Raw genomic sequence first — 18,828 nt, 5'->3', positions numbered from 1 at the left:
TCAGGAATTTATAATACCAGCTGGGATAACAAAAGGACAGCCATATCCAAGGTGTGGTGGGAGTTTTGAAACACAAGAGAAGTAGTCCCCATATTTTTGATAATTTATCCTCATCAGTTAAAAGAACAGCTACCATCTCTGAGTGTGTATTTATCTGTATATTGTAAACAGAACCAAAAATGCTATAAAACAACTAAAATGAACATTCTAAGGAATGAGACAGTTGAAGATGTTGAAATGAATTGCTAAATGCAGTGACTTCCTGATATCATTACGACTTCATAGTGTCATTAGCTGATGTATTAAGGTACTATATGTACCCTCAGGGTCAGGTCCATCACTTAACAGCGGTAGATTTAGCCTATAGTTTAAGTAGGTTTTTTTTATGACTTTGTCTTTTTTCCCCAACTTATTTTCAGATCAGATTTGTTTTTCATGTTTTTTTTTGTTTTTAAACTCATGGCCAAGGAAGTTTGTGTTAAGAGAGTGTTAGCTTTCCCATTTTTCTTGATGTTAATTTAGGCTTACATTAATTCTAGGATGGGTCTAATTTTTTGCAATAATCTTTAGGTACCTTGCTCATTTTTGTGAGGGTTAACTAAAGTGGATAATGTATTCTACAGGCGTCCCCAACTGTTTTGGCACCAGGGACCTTTTTTCCATGGATGGGAGTGGGAGGGGCAGGGAGGTGGGACAGGAGCAGGGAGCTCAGGTGGTAATACGCCCACCACCACCTCCTGCTGGGTACTGGTCGGTGGCCCTGGTTGCAGGGAGGTGGGTCCCCTGCTCTAAAAAAATGCTTAAATGGGCTCACATAAACTATAAGTGGTGGGGGTGTGCTGAAAACCAGTGAGGGAGCCACTGTCAGTGGAGCCAATGTGTCAGTGAATGGTCTTGCATACCCCCTGTGGGAACACACCCCACTTTGAAGGCTACAGACAGTAGGAAACTTTCACATCTCTTTTTGAGGTTAAGGGTCATGCAAGCTTAAAAGCAACAGAAGCCTGGGCTGGTTAGCTTATTTGCTGAGCAGACCGTTCCCATGGGAGCAAGGTACCATCGTTGAAACTGGTGTGTGCATTTTTTTAGGGCAAAGACCAAGAACCTTCACAACTTCGCACAGGGGCTCATGACCCCAGTGAGGCTAAGAATTGCCAGCATCTGGTTTTGTTTTTTTAAAACCGCATTCTTCCAGAGATCTTGCAGTCTTTGATTTGATAAAGCTAGAATTTCCCTTGGTCATGTGAAAGCCTTAAAAATAGCTGACATTACACAGTTCCAATTCTTTGGAAAAAGAGTAGGTTTTCTTAATGACTGATGGTAGCTTGGATGTGCTTTCTCCCTGAATTCTCACTACAGTACCAGGCTCAGGCTTCTTTGCTAAGTCCTGTTTACGTTTCCATTCAAGCACCTCTAGCTTTTATGTAGCCCACTATGTGAGTGACTTTTCTTTCTGTTCCAGATCTTGTTTTTATGCTTACAAATATTGTGCTTTCTTCCTCTGATATTTGTATTAAGCTTATACAAATCCAGGTCATTCATTTTCTATAGTTAGTGAAACAAATAATTCATAAATTCATGATTGCCTTTATTTATTCCATGTAATTTCCATTGCATGACTGCCCAGCAATGGATGGGTCACCATAATTTAGATCTTCATTGACTTCTATTCCTCAAATGGTTTTATGGTGTAATCACTTTCACTCCTCGTTACCCCTGAGTTGTGGTACAAGTTAGCATCTCTCTGTCCTTTTCTAAACCTGTTGGTGATTTTCATCAGGTGTGGTGAAAGTTACAGTATTACTCTTCCTGACTTAATTATTTTATTTTATTTTTAAAGATTGTATTTGTTTATTTTTAGAGAGAGGGGAAAGGAAGGAGAAAGAGAGAGAGAAACATGAATGTGTGGTTGCCTCTCACGTGGCCCCAACGGAGACCTGGCCTGTAACCCAGGCACGTGCCCTGACTGGGAATCAAACTTGCGTCTCTTTGGTTCTTAGGCCCATGCTCAATCCACTGAGCCACACCAGTCGGGGTTCCTGACTTAATTCTTGCTTATGAAGTGGTGATTGCAGCTCAAGGCTCCTGTACCAAACACCCAGCCTGGCCTGGGGCTCAGCACTTGTGGGTGTTGGATAAGTATGGGTCAAATGCAGAATGTTTTAATTCCATGATATTGTCCTGTCTCTCTCTCTTTCTCTTTTTAGTAAATTTCCTTCTTTTCATCTTGCACTATTTTTTTCACCATTGTATTTTCGTTATAGGAATAAGATGTCTGGTTGCATGTATATATGCTTAATACCTTTCATTTTCCAGGGAACTAGGGCAAATCTACAAATTGTGGAGGGGTAGCAAGAAAGAACCTTCAGAAAAGAAATATTAGAAAGCTTACACATTTACATTTTCCTTGAGATATTAGATTTTTTGAACTAAAGCATCATTACCTTTTTTCCAAACTTTAGATGTTATTTCTAAACTTAAGTTAGACTTATTAAAAAAACAGCAGTCTCATCATGTAACTTTATTATCCATATAAACTAACTTTTTTCTGCATGCCTATCATTAGTGGATCACATTTGCCTAGCACTTTCCTGTGTTTCACTTAGTGGCTCCTATATGCCACAGAGGAGTTTTTCATGCTAGCTTTTTCAGGGTTTTTTTCCCCCCTCATCACAGCTGCCCTGTGAATACCTAAGTGAAAAACTTGCAGAAGGGTACAGCAGTGTAAATAATTTAACACAATCAATAATCCGTGTTCTCAGAAACCTGAAGGTTTGTGTTAGAGGATGTCGCTCTCATGCACAGTTAAGATACTACCTTCTTTTTGGAAGTCCTGCCGCAATGCTCCTTGTCAGGTGTCCCGTAGCACTCACCGCTCCAGGTGTTATGACTGTGAACCCTTCCCTGCAGTGTTAGGACTCTGCTTCCACAATACTTTCTACACTTGAGGTGCAGCATTCTCTAAGTTATCTGCTGATTTGTGAACATGCGCTCACAGGTCTATGTCTTCTACTGGACACCAAGCATCTGAAGTTCAGGGAATGTATTCAGCTTTGTGTCCTGAGACCCAGCACAGTTGCCCCGCACAGTGAATGTTTAGCAGGTTGGAGATCGAACCAAGAGGTAATTATAACAGGTACAGGGCAAACACATTTAAAAAGCCTTCTCATTCTTTTGAAATGAGACTTATTATGGGAAATTATATTTCATTTCTGAAAGTTCTTTTGTTTTTCCCAAGTTAATCTCATAGCGGATATTTTTACCTCTATTTGTTGTTCAATAAGGTAAGTGTGATTGTTTTGTAATCTGTGTCTGGTTCCATGTACTTGGCCCTTATTTCTAAGTTGACTGTTTCATGTTACTTGGTTTTCTCATGTGCTTGGCCGTGCTTACGACTGGTAAATGCATTCTACAAGTGGTTTGTTAGAGCATCCCAAGTCCCAGGATGCACCTCTGGAGAGGTCTGTGTGTGTGTGCTGGGAGGTGGAGGGCTGTCCCAGCCTGGAGCCCCCTGAACGAGGCACGTGGCGTGACATTCTCGGGCTCACTGCGCATGGGGCTCAGAGGCTGGGTTTTGGTCGCCATTCTCAGGGTGGGTCTACATTTTTAATGTCCTTTTTGTTTTCTTTGATTTGAATTGACTCCAGTCTTCTCTGTAGTCTTTTACATTTGCGGGGCCAGGCAGCTTGAGTGCTGGTTGTTTTTCTGAGGAGTTAGCTCTTTGGGGCTCTTGCCTAAATTTGAGGAGGGTCTCCTTTTATATCTTGGATATGCTTTGGGCCTTAAGTCTTGGCTCCTTTATTCTCCTCTCCTGGTGCCACGAACCGAAGCCTAAGTGTGTGTGAATGGCAGTGGGCTCCAACTTCACCAGTTCCCCTAAGATCAGCCTGGTAGATCTTTGCTCTCTTTACGTTTTAAGCATTCTTAGAAACATCTTTGTTCCAAGTGTTCTTTTTTTCAACTGAAATATATTTGACATATAACATTGTGTAAATTTAAGGTGTACAATGTGTTGATTTGATACATTTGTTATAATATGATTGCCAATGTAGTGATAGCCCCTCTTTCATGTCCTGTAATTATCATTCCTTTTCTGTGCTGAGGATAATTAAGGTCTAGTCGCTCAACAAATTTCACGTTTTGATGCACTGTTGTCTGTATTCACTATACTAGGTGTTAGATCCCCAGGACTTGTCTGCTTTTAACTCTTCAGTATTCTACAGTTTAACAATAAATTTTGACCAAAAACTGCAAGGCAGACAAAAGCTTTATTTGGGGGCATTTTTTAGATGTTGCAATCCAGGATACACAGATTTGGGTAGAAACCCAGCTGTGTCTTGAGGGGGAAGGAAGGGGACGGAGTTTATAAAGACAGAAAAGGGGGAATTTCCAAAGGAGTTACACAAGGGTGGTGACTGGTGCTCACAGGAGGACCTGTAATATGCTCTATGTGATTAATTTCTTATGTCTGCTGTCAGGTGAAAAAGTTATTTCTTAATAGAGAATTCAGGGGATCAGTCTGTTCCAAGAACTATATCGGGAAGTAGCCATTTGGTTTTGGCGAAGTTCAAAAGTTCAGCTTCCCATGAGGTGAGGTCTATTGGCCCAACTTCCTGGAGGCCTCCCAGCTCCTTTTTAGACTGCTCTCCTGACAATATTAGCTGCATTTTGCTCCTTTTCTTTTACAAGCTACTTGCTCCATCTCTCCCCCAAAAGATGCATTTTACCTAGCATGTTTCTTCTCTTTTTTCTTCCCTCCCTCTTCTTTCTCCTTCTTTTCCTTCTTTCCTTTTCTCCCTTAATCCCTCCTTCCTTCCCTCCTTTCCTTCCTTCCTTTGCATTGGGAAAATTCCAAATAACCTAGCCTACTAATTCTGGAAATCAGAGGTCTAAAAATTTGTCTAAAAATAGAAAATTATTAACAACTTCATATAAATTTTAAAATAAGTCTTAGAATAGACTTTCCCTTTGGACGTCTTTTAAACTTATTAGTTAAGGTAGATACTGTGGATCATAAGTCAGTATAAAATATGTCATTTAGACATTTCAGGTGAAAAGATTCCCAAGATTGACCCCCAACTATAAAAACTTCCCTAGAAATGAGTAGCTTTACTGATTGGCTGAACCAAACAGAATTTATTCATTAATTTTACCATCCAGGCACTCCTTGTTGTAAGAAACAGAATTCTAATTCAAACTGGCTTAAATCCCAAAGGGTATATTTAGCTCAAATTGAAAGTTTTGGAATTATGGCTTCAGATACAACTGGATCCAGGAACTCAAACACTGGCATTAGGTCTAGCGTCTACCGCTGTCTGTCCCCCTGTGTTAGCCCCACTCTCTGCCGAGCTCCCCTGCGGTAACAAGCTGGCTTCCAGGACTTCAGACTCCTGGACTGTGCTTTACGTCTGTGACCTCCACACTTTGTTGATTATGTACCCAACAGTAAAGGTTAAGCATATGTCCCCAACGTGTGTATGTTTATAAATTAAATGCTACTCTATGTGGCTGTTCTTCTGTATGTTATGGTATATTCATTATTAATAGAGTCCAATTTCCTGTTTTGCACACCCTGCTTTGGGGACTAGTTAGTGGAAAGACCACATCTCTCCCATTAGTTACAATCATAGTCCTGCGACCGCATCCCACTGGCTTTTTTGGTCCAGCTTGAGTCACGTGTCCACTCCTGAGTCCAGAGCCCTTGAGATAGTAAAAGCAAATTTTACTAATGTAAGGCGACACAGAGATCTGATTAGGCAGAAATACAGAGATGCTATATTAACTTTTTAAAGATATTTACAGTTTAGGATCTTATGTTATCAATAAAGGGGAACATAATCCTTCCTTCAGTACAAAGTTATAGAATAAAGATTCTGTATTTCTATAAGAACTTAATTTCATTAGTCTATACTAAATTTCTGTGATTTCACTCTTGGAGTCCATGAAAGTACCTCATCTAGTTGTTTTTTTTTTTTTTTAATTTATTTTTAGAGAGGGAAGGGAGGGAGATAGAGAGAGAGAGAGAGAAACATCAATGTGCGGTTGCTGGGGATTATGGCCTGCAACCCAGGCATGTACCCTGACTGGGAATCGAACCTGCGACACTTTGGTTCGCAGCCCGCGCTCAATCCACTGAGCTACGCCAGCCAGGACTCTCATCTAGTTTTGTTAGTACTCCAGTGACAGGTGAGTATGCTATGTTAAAATTAGAAATGGATGAGTTTTGCAAAAAAAAATTTTAATTTATTATTTTTGAAAATGGCCATTTTAAACAAGATGAGTAGCTATGTGGAAAGGCAAAGAATAGAGGGTCCTGAATAATTTTCACATTCCTAAAGAGAACACAAGTTTACTGGTTGCAGAGAGCATTTTGCTTGTGAGAATGGGTTAAGCATGTGAATGCAAAGTAGTATTTAGGAGCTTCCTGTTGAACAGGCTGTTCTGTGTACTTAAAAATTGATCTTCTCTGGCAGCAACGCAATGGCTCATCGTGATTCTGATGTGCAAGAAGAATGTCTGAGGGAAGACCTGAAGTTCTACTTCATGAACCCGTGTGAAAAGTTCCGAGCCAGACACCAGATCCCATGGAAACTGGGTCTGCAGATTTTGAAGATAGTCATGGTCACCACACAGGTAATTTATATTATGAGTTCATTTGGTTTTTTCTTCCTTACCCCAAGATGAAACTGTTTTGATATGTCCTGCCACTGGCTTCTGTTGTGGGAAGCCCACACTCGAATTCATAAAACTGTAAAATTATGTTGACTCTGGAGGTTAGATGGTAGGTTAAGTTCATTTTAGATGGCAACCTTGTTTTTTTGTAGGGATTATGGCTAGTTTCCACAGGTTCTTTTTTTTTACTTTTATTATTTTTTAAGATTTTATTTATTTATCTTTAGAGAGAGGTGAAGGGAGGGAAAAAGAGAGGTAGAAAAAACATCAGTGCGTGGTTGCCTCTCACACATCCCGGGACATGGCCCACAACCCAGGCATGTGCTCTAACTGGGAATTGAACCAGTGACCCTTTGGTTTGCAGGCTGGTGCTCAATCCACTGAGTCACACCAGCCAGGGCTCCTCATGTTCTTAAATCTAGATAAATAGTAGATCTCTATTTCAGAGTGTGGGTTTTTATGTCTGAATGAGGCACACAGGCTCCTGAAGGCTGCTCAATACAAAGTGGTTTCTGTTCCTGAAATCTCTCATCTTCATCCAAATTCTTCCTACTTAAATACACTTGAAATTCGCAGTCTTGACTGTTTTGACTTTAAAGACTTAGGGAATGCTAGGTTTCCCTTCTATCAGTGGCTGAGTACTCTGAGGAAATGCTAACCTCCAGCACTCTAAGGAGCATAGAAAGGCTACATAGAGACCTTTTGTTTAAGTCCATATTGTTGAGCCCTTTCTCTCCAGGGTCGCAACAGCGATCAGAGCTGTCCCTAGTTTGAGGGCCTGTGGTATGGAACCATTTTCAGGGAGGTGTCTCTCTAGGTAACTACATTTGAAACATTTGAAACACATGCTCTTCTAAAAACAGGACTGATGTGAGGTTTTCGGCTCCATCGGCAAATAATCGTCTGTTGTCAATGTAAAAGTGTTTGCAGAGATGCTGTTTCTGGAACCCCAAAGTAAATACCTTTCTAAAAACACCTCCATATAGTTTTAGAAACAAGAGGAGATTTCTGCCATAACTGAAGTTTCATCTTTATTCTACCTTCATAAAGAGGTCTTTTTATTATGTGACATGCTGTACCAGCTCAGCAAGTTTGAGGGTAACCAAGTTACTTCAAAGAAAACAAGATTGTGATGCAAGGCTATGGTTAAATGTATATGCTTAGCTTTTTTTCTCCTTTTCTATTTTTCAATTTTAATTTTTTGTTTTGAAGTTTTAATTTTGGTAACCTGTAAAGTAGGCACATTGTCAGTATTACTTGGAAGAAGGAGAAATAGTAGTATCCCCTTTTGTCATTTGGTTAATTTTCATTGTTTCCCAATTTCTTCTCTTGCCAAATTAACATTCATTTTAGTTTTTAAATCTAATAATGTTACTAAAATTCCAGCTTATCGAGGCATAAAACATTATCACCGTCCTTGACATGTCTTCTTTGTCCTGATACCTATTAAGTCCCATGGATTCTTCCTTCAAAACCGCACTTACTTATGTTTTGCCATACTCACTATTTTCTTTCTAGCATGGACTTTTCTCTCATTAGTTAATTATATGTATGAAGCACCTTGTGTGTTATACATTCTGTTGTTCGTCCAGTTGTAGATGTGTTACTGCCTTGGACAGCTAACCTAACGAGTAGCATATCGTTTACCATGTGCCAGGCACAGTAAGTGCTTTCTGTATGTTCACTCAGTTTCATCCTTCCTGCGGATCTGTGAGGTAGATCCAGTTATTACCCTCTTTCATGGATAAAGAAACTGGGCCAAAGAAAGCTAAGTAATTTGCTTATGACCATTCAGTTAGTAAGTGGCAGAGTTGGAGTTTAGGCCCCACTAGTCTGGATTCTGAAGTCCATATTTTTATTCTCATATTGTTTCTGCTCTACATATAGGTCCTCAGAGCTTGCAGTCTAGGAATATAGAGAAGTTAACTAGGCTACTTCTAGTCTTCAGCTTACGCCCACCTTTCTTATCCACAGACAGACCAGTCTAGTCAATGTGACCGTTGCATTAATTTTTCTTAGCCTACCTTCATGTGTCAGTCCCTGCTCAGAAACTTCTGTAGGACCCCATTTCCCACAGAAGAAACTCATGGCTCTGTAGCCGGGTGTTCACAGATGTCCACAGCCCCCTTCCGCTAGCCTTCACAACAAGTTTTCATCTATCACCTCATCCCGGCCAGATGGCCCCCAACCAGATGCCCCCACCCAGTAATTCCTGCTCTATTCCACCAAGTCCAACGGGATTTTTGTACCTCCCTCATCTTGCAGGTGCTATTTTTAAAAATATGTTTATTGATTTTAGAGAGAGAAACATCAATGTGAGAAACATCAATTGATTGCCTCCCATATGCACCTTGACCAGGGATCAAACCCACAACCTAGTATGTGCCCTGACCCGGAATTGAACCCTCATCTTTTTGGTGTATGAGATGATACTCCAACCAACTGAGTCACACTAGCCAGGGCTTATCTTGCAGGCACTATTTGAAGTATATCTCTCCCACCAACCTTGCCTGACTACTCACTCAGTACTGTGTACACTAGTACCCCTGGTCCACCTCACTAATTTCACTTTTAATAAATTATTGCTTGGAATTGATCATTCAGTTTGTGTTCAGGTGTACCCTTACCCTGTTTCTCCTAACAAAATTGAGGAGGGTGATTAAACTTTTGTTTGCCTGTAGGATCATTCTAATAAGGTTCGCTATTTGAGTGATATCTAATTGGAGCAGATTTCTTGAATACATTTTCTTTCTTTAAATCCCATTTTCTGTTCCTCCCCTTTTCCAGTCTCTTTTAGTATTCTACCCTCAATTCTGGTGGGATGGGTGGCATTTTATCAGGGTCAATGAGAAGGAAAGTTATTTTTAGACATTTCTACTCTCATTCTGCAGTAATTTATAATCTGGAGAGAGGTGTCTACATTCTTTTGCTAGTTCTACTCTTCTGCTCCCATATTCTTTGTACGCCATTAAAGTGGTATCTTGTTTTTATCTGGTACAGAATATTTTCTTCTACACTGATTGGTTTCATACTCAGATCTTAAATTCATAATCTTTGCCAACTGTACTTAGCTGTGTAATTATTTTTCCTGTCTTATATCATTCTCAGCAAACCTTAGGATCTAGTTAGTGGGGCTAAGATGCATTTTTCCATCAACTCCCTTTTTAAAAAGCCTTTTGGCCAATCCTATCATCTCCTTACTGTTGCTCTGTGGGAAGTGTTTGGTCCTGCCACAGAAGGAAGGGGACCTCATAGTCTCCTCTTCAAGGTTTTCTTCCTTTACTGAGAGCTGCTTTGAAAATCCCAACCCTGACCTAATGCTAGGCTGTACATGTGGATCTTGGCTTGTTCTATGAACAGTAGAATGGAGGAATTGTCTTGTTCCTGATGCCAGATGGGCGTGGCTCCAAGCAGGATCACGCCTCCAGTTCTCTCATTCCCAAAGGGGAGTTGATGAGTGTTGAGTTTAAATAAGATGGTGGCTTAAAATATCAGCACATTGTGAGCCATTTTTCTGGTCAAGCTATCCATCCCCCTTCAGACTCTGTGTGTGTGTTTGTTTAGTTTCACTCGAGCATGGGGTGAACAGGACTCCTATCACTGCTTCTAGAGTTAAGGTGGCACCGTTTCAGTTGGCGAGGCAGTGTAAGCAAGTGGCCAAGAGAATGAACAGGTAAGTCATACAGACCTGTTTGGGTCCTCTCTCGGACACTTTCGGCTGTCCCAGCCTGTATGCACTGTGTGACTTCAGTTTACACAAGCATAACATGAGATTATATTCATCGGTGAATTCAGGACTCGACTCTGACATCGTGGTGGGCACTATTCCAGTTCCTGAATACATACTAGTTGGAAAAAAAGAACAATAATCTGTTCTTGTGGATTCCAATGCATATATCCCTCATAGAGTGTTGGGGAACTGGATTAAATTAAAAAACAACAATGACAAATTTGGGGCACAGTGCCTGGCACTCAGGAGATGAGAGTTGTTATTCTACGCCACGCAGGGTTGATCTTGCCCACACTGCACCCCAGTTTGGCATAGCATAGGCACTCAGCAAAGTTCGTCCCTGTGTGTGTACCAGTATTTTTCATATGCATGTCAGTACTTTGAACAAAACCTTGAGGTAATCACGTGTGTTGGTTCTCTGGTTCCTTTATAGCCTTCAGAACGCAGCAGGACTTTTCTGCCACCCCCACAGGCATTGTTGGCAAACATCACATTCTTGCAAGGACGTCAGCTTCTGTTGCTTGATTTTCAGCACAGGTTGGATGACGTGGGACTTCTTATCTCCATACTTGTCTAAAATAGCTGGGTGTTAGCAATGGCTCCATGCTCTGACTTGGTATTTGAGGAATGTGACCTCGCCAGGCTCAGGTGCTAACGAGCATCATCTCAAACAGTGGTTGCAGTTCTGGAAAGCTGGCACCCAATTCTTTTCTGCAAGAAGAGCCTCAAAGACAAAATTTTCAACAGAAGGAAATAGTGTAGCACAATAAAAATGACTTTGGAGTTAGGTTTGGAGTTAGGTTTGGCTTTTGTTCTACAATAGTTTGGAGACATAGGACAGATTAATGAGGCTAAATCTCAGTTTCTACATTGGTGAAGTGGGGATAAACAGTTGTAATTGTTTTGTAGGGTTGTTACATTAGTAAATGAGGAAATGCATGTAAGCAGTTAGTGTTACCCCTGCAGCAGAATGGTAGCTATTGTTATTCATTATTTAGCTTTTTAAAAAAGTCAGACAAAACTTAAAGGCTAAAAATTAGCTTTGTAAGTATGCAAGCAGATGAGAAAGGAAACTGGGGAGGTAGTGGAAGAGAGGTGGGCAGGGCTTGTTAGGGTTTGATTCTGTTCCATCACTGTGTGTGTGTGTGTGTGTGTGTGTGTAAGGGAGAGAGAAAGAATGGGAGAGGAAGGGGCCCTGTGTTTGTGCAGGTGCTGGAGAGTGTGTGACAGTGTATATAGTAAGTGTATGTACATGAGAGTATGTTAGGAAGTGTGTGGTGACAATGTGTGAGTGAAAGTGAGTGTGCATGTGAGAGAGTGATTGAGAAAGTGTAGCTGTGTGTAATTCCTGAGGTTGTTTTTTTTTTTTTTTTTTTTTTTTTTTTTGATAAACCTTTAGTGCTTGCTAATTTCCCCCACTTACTGGATTCGAAGAAAAAAAAAAACTGGGGGTGGAAGGGATACTTTTCACTCTTGAGGAAGCCTGACCTCCCGCTAGGACACAAGGTGAGGGAGAATGAATGAGCAGGAGTTTCACCCCCAGAAGGCACAGGACAATGAATGGTGTTAACATCAGAGAGGTGAGGCAGAGCCCTGCTGTCCTGTCTGCTGCTCAGATGCTGTGGATCTTGGAGAGGGAACTTTTAGGTGTAAATCTTACAGAAGAGTTCTTGCAGGACTGGAGTAACTGAATTCCTTCGACAACTATCTGCTCTTAGCTGGAGGGAGGTTATGTAGGCCACTTTTCAAAAACATTCTTAAAAGCTACATGTAACACATAGTTGTGATTTTAAAAATAGTTCTACTTTCTGAATGCTATATCAATACAACATGAATTATTGCTTTACTAATTACACCAATTTTTAAAACGATTAATTTGAAATCCAAGTATAAGGAAAGTGGATTCAGACTTAACTAATTTGGATTTCTTTTTTTTTTCTTCTCCTTCATTGAAGGCCAGCAGGGCAGTTAGTCATTGAGAGAGATAATTTCTTCTAATTTTGTGCTATGTAGAAATGCTCATTTAGCTTAATTAGGTTATTCTTCTTTGGGACTTACATTTTAATGTTGATATAATTAGTAAAAACCAAAGCAGTGAGATTTTTCTTGCTGATGTTTACAGGTGAGAGCTGATGATGAGAAGGCATTTAATTAGTTAATTAATTGATTGATTGATTAATTTTTAAAAGCCTCACCCGAGGGCATGCTTGTGTATTTTAGAGAGGGGAGGGGAGGGGAGGGAGGAAGAGAGGGAAAGAAACATTGATGTAAGAGAGAAACACCTATCATTTGCCTTTTGTACGCACCCTGATTGGGACCCAACCTGCAATCTAAGCATGTGCCTTGACCAGGAATTGAACCCGGGACCTTTCAGTTTGTGAGATGATGCCCAACCAACTGAGCCACACCAGCCAGGGCAGGAAGGCATATAAATGGTAAAATTCATATATGTCTATTTGACTTTCTTTTCTAGCTTGTTCGTTTTGGTTTAAGTAACCAGCTCGTGGTTGCTTTCAAGGAAGAAAACACTGTTGCTTTTAAGTACTTGTTTCTGAAAGGCTATTCTGGCATAGATGAAGATAACTACAGTTGCAGTGTATATACTCAAGAGGACGCCTATGAGAGCATATTTTATGCTATTAATCAGGCAAGTTTTTTGTTGTGAATGACCTATATTTAAAGAATATATTGATACTTGATCTTGTTTTCTTAGCCAAAAAAGAAAGTTATGCATATATTAAAATATTCTAATTAAAACTTGCATAGTCTACCAATAACTATTTATTGCTATTTCTATAGCTATATTTCCACACAATAGATTTTGCATATTTAACATTTTCATTATGATTTACATTTTTTATTTATCCTTTCACACCTACTGCTTTTGGGAGATTACCCCAGATCAAATGGCCAAGAGCAGATTTACAATCTCAGAAGGTCTGATAGATGAGATACAGAATCTGAGATTCCAGGCTGTCAACTTTGATGTCTCAGCATAAATAAGCCTAGCTGAATCTTAAGACTATGGACTAGGACATGATGTACTTGAGTGTAGGCAGGTATTGAGAAGTCAGATTGGGAGGCCTGAAGAAAGCATGTAGGGGAGAGAAATTGTTATTCTTATTCTTTCTGTATTTTTTCATTCATTCATCCATTCAATAAATACTTGGGTACGGAGTATGTGCCAGACACTTTTCTAGACATTGGGGATACAGCACAAGTAAAGGATAAAACCCTGTTCTTGTAGAACTTAATTCTAGAGGAGGGAGCCAGACAAATGACAGGAAGTGAAATGTACAGTGTTAAGTGCTGGCTTCCTGAAAACACCACCAAAACATACATTGATAATAAAAACAGCCTGTTGCTTAGAGCAGTAAGGGAGGCACCATCTTGACTGTTCTTCGGTGTGCCTTGGGGGAAAGGGGCAAAGTCCAGACTTGGATTCTGAAGTCTGATTTAAGGAGCAGATGCTGTCTTCAGCTTGACTGGAATTGGGTGAAGATGGTGATACAACAGCTGAGGGTTGGTGGACACAGCCAGGTGCGGGTTGGGGGTGGTTTCGAAGAGTCTTAGGGTTATCAGACTAAGTCTCCAAACTGTTTAAATGATTTTTGGGATATTCCTGGAATAAACAGTTTAGTTTTTTGCAACTTTCATGTTTCTGGGCAAATGTTTCCTGGACTAACAAAGTCATATTCATGAGGATGGGGGGCCAGTAAAGCCCTGTTAGTGTAGAGAAGCGGCTGGTGAAGTCATGCTAACGCAAGTGTTAGCGAAAGCTGGGGGCCTCGGAAGGTCTGGGGGGCAGTGGTGTGTCAGGAAGTGGTAGCTGCTGGGTGGCGGGGAGAGGGGAGGGAGCCTGGAGGAGCCTGCTGGTGCCTGAGCGCTGGTGATGGATGTGTGCTGTTCTCACTGCACAGTGAGGGGGGCCTCGAGGACCTGAGGCAGCAGCCCTGGCAGATAGAAAACCCGGGGTTCTGGGCAGAGGGAACAGCCAAGGCCACAAGCAGGAGTGTGCCTGGGGAGCTCCGGGAACTGCCAGGAGGCCGGCGTGGCTACAGGAGGTAGAGGTAGAACCAAGGGTCCGAAGTCTGCCATTAGGTCAGAGAGGTAGGCAGGACCTGAACTGTGGCTCTGAGTGAGGTGGGAGCTCTGTCCACATGTTCACATCAGTTTTGAATTCTGAGAGGCAGTGTGTTTCTGCCCAGCTGAGGAAACTGCCTTCTGGTATTTTACACTGGGGAGTTCTGTTGAGTGGTATGACACAAACAATAAAAAATAGCTAAAGGATATTTTATATGCTATAACTTCTGGTGAAATTCTTGGAAGCGCCTAAGTGTTTTTTATTTAACTATTTTTAATAGTATCATCGTCTAAAGAACATATCCCTGGGGACCCTGAGCTACGGAGAAAATGAAGAAAATAGAATTGGCCTAAAAGTCTGTAAGCAGCATTACAAGACAAGGGCCATGTTTCCTTCTAATGAGACACTGAATAGTGACAGCAACACTGAAGCAGGTAATAGGTCATTTTATTACATGCCTGTTTCTTCTTCTGTGGTAAGAGCAAAAATGCCCTCATGTGCTGGCAGATGGAACAACTGTAACTGTGCGTTGTGACTGCTAACCTATTTGAAGCTGTCTCTTTAACACTTGCCTACAAAGGGTTTGGCTCAGGAAAATGCAGGTCTATGGTAATAGGACCCGGAAATCTATGGGTCTCTTAGGTGCAACTCAAGGTTGTTGGTTTTGGGGTAGACGCCCAGGTGTTTCCTGTTCGTTTTGGTTTGTCCCTTTGTTACTGAACAGGGGGCCTGGCCCTGAGCGTGTCTGCCCAGGGCCAGCTGTTGTGTGTGGGTTCTTGACTTCGTGTGGGAAAGATTTCACCACATGAGTCCAGGTGACTGTGAGGGTACATTTATTGAAGCTGGGGACTGTGAAGTGAGGAAGGGCTTGGCATAGAAGAAGCAACAGGAGAGCCCAGGCTGGGCTGCCTCAGCTCACTGGGAAGTCAGAGAAAAGGGGGTCTTGGGGACAGTTCAGGGGATCAGCCTGCGACAAACTGCTGCTGCCCATTGCTCCCTTGACTGTAAGTCTCAGGGTCCCTTAGAGGTCAGGAGATGCTGTGCCTGTGGGGGAGGGAGAGAGGGAAAGGGGATGGTGTGTGAGCTCCCCTGAGGGAGAGGGTGTGCACTGGGTCCATTGTCCTGAGGCTTTTATCTCTTGCAGGAGAGAATCTCAGGGCAGGTCTCAGGGGAGGGTTTCGGTTGAACAGTCCTATGTTCTCCAGGTGCGCCCCTCAGGGCCATGGTCTTCCCTGATTGGTCAGTGAGAGGGCAGGGCCTCTTCAGTCATTGCAGTTGGTTCTGGTACATGGATCTTATCTCTAGAGAGGAAAGGCTGGGGGAGGACAGGTTACCTTGGGGGTAAGGTCCCTATTTTTTCAGTTTTGCCCCCTGCCAAGAACTGGGGGCCCTTCCCCTGGGGACCATCTGCACCTGGCTGTCAGTTACTCCCCCACTGTGTTCAGCTATTTGTCTCAGTTTCCCTGCTCCACTTTGCCAAGGAATTTTCCTAGGTTCTCACTATCCTGTCTCTCCTCCTCCATGAAAGGACACTTAGGCTTTTGGGGAAAAAAATGAGTCTGTATTTATTAAATGAATAATGTATGTTAAAATGCTTTGTATTCTTGTTTTTATTATTTGCAAAATATATTAATGCTCTTCAAAGGCAAGTTGTGATTAGCAGCTCATTTCTTCTTTTAGGATATTGCTTGGCAGAAAGCTAACATCTAAACAAGCAGAATTGTTTCATGCTGTTCTGTTTTGGTTTAAAAGCAGGCCTTATGTAAATGTGAAGTGTTCAACTGGAGTTCTGTCTTTCATTCAGCAATCCTCTGGTGCACACCTACCGTACACACCTACCATGCCCAAAGCACTGGCTGTTTCTGTAGTCATGTGTGGCATGACCGTCAGCCAGTGACAGACCGCATAGACCATGGTGGTCTCATCAGATTATAATGGAGATGAAAAACTCCTGTGGCCTAGTGACATCATAGTGTGATGCATTGCACAAATACCATTATGTTACAATTGCCTACAATATTCAGTACATTAACATGACATGGGTTTGTGTGTAGCCTAGGAACCAGGATGACAGTTTGTCACCCCAAGATCTGTCTATCTGGCATAAGGATTATTTTAGGCTGGTTAATTTGAGAAACAGCAAACATGGAGGAAGCTCTGAAAACCAAGTGGAAGATCCCCTTCGTAAAAGACATCTCCATTTGTAAGAATGTCTCCCTCGCTGTGCCAGCAAGAGCAGGTTGACTTTATCTCTATAGGCTCCTATCAATGCAGAAGATAAAGATTTAAATCTGCTAACAACCTTACCTTTGTTTGCCGTGCTTTCCCTGGTAACCTCTCCAACTAACTCTCCCCATCCCCAGCATCTTCTTTTGTCTTCAGCCGAAGACAGAAGGTGTTGGCTTCAGTTCTCCTGGGTCTCAGTGTCCAGCAGGTATCCATGTTGCTAAACTTCTGTTTTTCTCTTGTTAGTCTGTCTCTTATTCCAGGGATGTCTCGGCAAAGAACTGGAAGGGCAGAGGGAAAACTGTTTCCCCCTCCCACAGAGCCGTGAGCTGTACCTCAGAGCCTAGGTGTGTGGTGGGCTGTGCCATCTAGGTTTGTCCACCTGGGTTTGTGTAAGTGCACTCTGTGATGTCACACAACGATGCAATCGATGCAATTGCCCAACGCATCTCTCGGAATGTGACCCTGTGGTAATGTGTGCGTGACTGTACTGGGTGGCAAAGATTCATCAGTCACAGCTTCTCAAGGAGATAACAGTTTGGGAGTAGGGAATCCTAGTAGCAGTTTAAATGTGGAGTGGTTTTATGCAAATGAGAGCATCCCACCATTCATTTGGCCATAGGAAACTGTGATCTGATTTTAAGATGTCTTGGCAATACAGTAGGTCACTTAGCAGAAGCTGTTCTACTTCATGAATTTGCATCATCTTTCCCATGAGGAGAATCACCCTTCACTGGGCTGAATGCAGAGATCTGCCTGCGTGCCCGCTCTCTCTGCAGGTGAACACTTAGTTACACGATGGTGCAGTTTGAGTTAAGGGTCTCCTTTAGTTCATGCCGTGGGCGCATCTCTGTGGTCCTGCCTCTAGACCTGTGGCTTGACCGTTCGGCCTTACTTGCAGGACTGTTATAAATCCTGTTTAAATTTAAAAAAAAATATTTAAATAGCTATTATCCTAATATAGTGTTTCATTTTCTTTAGTACGAAGCATTATGACCATTTCATTATTCTTCCAGCTTTAAAAAAAACATGTAGTTTTCTCTCCATTTGTCTCCAAGAGGGTTGCTGTTTCATTCCCTGGAGTATTCTATTCTGTAAATGAGATTCATTGGAGTGGTGAGTCTGCTACTCTAATACTAGTTTGTTCGCTATAGGTTTGATGTTTTGCCTAGGGCTTTTGCCATTCTTTTAAAGTCTCAGTTCTTATTAGGCTTTGCTACCTCCAGGTACTTGGTGTCCTCATTAGCAATAACTCTAGCATAAGGTCAGCCAGACTTTATAGCAGGGGTGTCAAACTCATTTTCACCAGGGGCCACATCAGCCTTGTGGTTGCCTTCAAAGGGTCAATGTAATTTTAGGGCTGTGTAAATGTAACTACTCCTTAAATAGGGGCAAGGAGCTCTGCCAGATAAAACAAGGTGGAGGGCCAGATTCGGCCCAGGGGCCTTGTGTTTGCCACCTGTGCTGTAGAGAGTTCTGCATGTGTATTTGACAAAGTGTACCCCTATAATTACAATTACAAAACTTGACTAACCAAATAGGCTTTTATAAGGCTAATTTTACATATAGTGTAAAATCAACTAATAAATGTCATATTTCTTTAAATCTAAGATGCCATCATTTTTTTAAAAAAAGACTAATCTGTTTTAGCGATATTTAAAAGTGAAAAAATAACCATAATGAATAAAATACAAGAGAAAAAGACCTAGGACAGTATTTAGCACATAGTTTTGAACAGGTCACTTCCTTCAGAATGGAGTGATTTTAATTTAATTTAGTTTAATTTAAATGATTTAAATGTTTTTTGGTTTTCTTCTTTTACTTCACCTTAGAATAGGAATGTTAGAGGAAGAGTCAGTTTGGCCTTCATTTTGCATTGAGGAATCTGGTGCTCAGTCAGGCTAGGTGACTAAGTCAAGGTCACTGTAATGACCCAGTGATGGTAGGTCTTGGCTACTCCAAGCCCAGCAACCTGGACATCATTTGGTTGCTTGTGGGAAAACACAGAATCTCAGGCCCCACCCTAGCACTGCTGAATCCAGATTTGCATCTTAGCAACATCCCTGCATGATCCATGTGCATGTTAAACTTTGGAAGCACTGGTCCGCCACTCTCT

General features: G+C 41.7%; 1 protein-coding gene across 4 annotated transcripts in view; it reads left to right on the top strand.

Annotated features, from left to right (window-relative positions):
- The window catches only part of MCOLN2 (mucolipin 2), a 55,110-nt gene that overhangs the window by 9,085 nt on the left and 27,197 nt on the right, over positions 1-18,828 (top strand). For 3 of the 4 annotated variants that reach the window (XM_036026358.1, XM_036026360.1, XM_028512820.2), the window contains exons 2-4: positions 6,474-6,633; positions 12,876-13,049; positions 14,767-14,920. In XM_036026358.1, the coding sequence (XP_035882251.1) occupies positions 6,474-6,633; positions 12,876-13,049; positions 14,767-14,920 (488 nt within the window). The remainder of the gene's footprint in view (positions 1-6,473; positions 6,634-12,875; positions 13,050-14,766; positions 14,921-18,828) is intronic. The other variant, XM_036026361.1, reaches the window with a different exon arrangement.

This window comes from Phyllostomus discolor, chromosome 5 (assembly GCF_004126475.2).
Source record: "Phyllostomus discolor isolate MPI-MPIP mPhyDis1 chromosome 5, mPhyDis1.pri.v3, whole genome shotgun sequence".
In the NCBI taxonomy this organism is placed as follows: domain Eukaryota; kingdom Metazoa; phylum Chordata; class Mammalia; order Chiroptera; family Phyllostomidae; genus Phyllostomus; species Phyllostomus discolor.
This window is presented reverse-complemented; position numbering and strand designations above follow the sequence as displayed.